This window comes from Ursus americanus, chromosome 32 (genome assembly GCF_024610735.1).
Source record: "Ursus americanus isolate L20-20 chromosome 32, mUrsAme1.1.p, whole genome shotgun sequence".
NCBI classification, from domain to species: Eukaryota; Metazoa; Chordata; class Mammalia; order Carnivora; family Ursidae; genus Ursus; species Ursus americanus.
Window position 1 is genome coordinate 1,821,912 of NC_142158.1, and position 1,771 is coordinate 1,823,682.

General features: G+C 46.1%; 1 protein-coding gene across 1 annotated transcript; it reads left to right on the top strand.

Annotated features, from left to right (window-relative positions):
* The first annotated feature begins 542 nt into the window (after window positions 1–542).
* Window positions 543–1,487, top strand: LOC123794145 (olfactory receptor 2B2). Its single transcript, XM_045800357.2, has one exon. It carries the CDS (start codon window positions 543–545, stop codon window positions 1,485–1,487), a length of 945 nt encoding a protein of 314 aa, XP_045656313.2.
* Window positions 1,488–1,771: the final 284 nt, after the last annotated feature.

The window sequence follows — 1,771 nt, forward strand, 5'->3', positions numbered from 1 at the left end:
AGGAGCAGGCATCGAGGCAGAAAGAAGTGAGGACAACGAACTTGCAAAATAACACAAGGTCAAAGGATACAATCCGTGAATATGGAAACTGAAGACGTGCTTTAAAAATTTGGCAATTCATTTTGCGAAGACACTGTTATAAACATAGAAGCACTTTTTAAATACTTGGAAAGATATTTATATTTTTATCAATACATTTTTCACATTATTAATGCCATCAGTAGTAATTTATGTCAATTTTTAGCAAAGTGATTATAACAAATTGACAGTAAATAAACATGCATTTATTAACTTGTGAGCTTTTGGGGCGCCTGGGTGGCACAGTGGTTAAGCGTCTGCCTTCGGCTCAGGGCGTGATCCCGCCGTTATGGGATTGAGCCCCACATCAGGCTCTTCCGCTATGAGCCTGCTTCTTTCTCTCCCACTCCCCCTGCTTGTGTTCCCTCTCTCGCTGGCTGTCTCTATCTCTGTCAAATAAATAAATAAAATCTTTATTAACTTGTGAGCTTTTATATTTCAGGGAACAAAGAGCTGAAGCACTGATGAAGAGCCAGGTGAACGAGAGCATCCCACAGGAGTTCATCCTCCTCGGTTTCTCGGATCGACCATGGCTGGAGCTCCCGCTCTTTGTGGTCTTCCTGGTTTCCTATATCTTGACTATCTTTGGCAATCTGACAATAATTCTTGTGTCTCAGCTGGACCCCAAACTCCACACCCCCATGTACTTCTTTCTTAGCAATCTGTCCCTGCTGGACCTTTGCTACACCACAAGCACGGTCCCGCAGATGCTGGTAAACACCTGCAGCGGCAGGAAGGGGATCAGTTATGGCGGCTGTGTGGCCCAGCTCTTCATGTTCCTGGCCTTGGGCTCCACTGAATGTCTTCTCTTGGCCGTCATGTCCTTTGATAGGTTCGTAGCTATCTGCCGGCCTCTCCGCTACTCAGTTATCATGCACCAAAGGCTGTGCCTCCAGCTGGCAGCCGCGTCCTGGCTTAGTGGCTTCGGCAACTCCGTGCTACAGTCCACCTGGACCCTCCAGCTGCCGCTGTGTGGCCGCCGGGAAGTAGATCACTTCTTCTGCGAAGTCCCTGCTCTGCTCAAGTTGTCCTGCGTAGACACAACAGCAAACGAGGCTGAACTGTTCTTTATCAGTGTGCTATTTCTCTTAATACCCGTGACGCTCATCCTTATCTCGTATGCTTTCATTGCCCAAGCGGTGTTGAGAATCCGGTCAGCCGAGGGCCGGCGCAAGGCGTTTGGCACGTGTGGCTCCCATCTGATCGTGGTGTCCCTGTTCTACGGCACTGCTATCTCCATGTACCTGCAGCCACCCTCCCCTGCCTCCAAGGACCGGGGAAAGATGGTGTCCCTCTTCTATGGGATCATCGCACCCATGCTGAACCCCCTGATCTACACACTTAGAAACAAAGATGTAAAGGGAGCATTTAAGAGGTTGATTGTGAAGATCTTCTTAATCAAGAAATAGGAATGCCCAAATGGCAGGCCTTCTTAAAGACTTGAGGTTTATGCATTTTAATAATTTAATTGTCTCCAAGTTACCTTATTCTCACTACTCTTAAAAGAACTATTGCAGTGATCTTCCTCAAATAAAATGTCATTGATAGAAAATTTATTTATTTTCTACTGCTCAAATATATTCATTGTACGAGTCCCAAGAACTGGTCTGTTATGATCCCCTGAAATAGTGTGACCTTAAAATATTTAACATCTCAAGCTTTATACCCCTGGATTGTGTACTTGGGGAAGGGT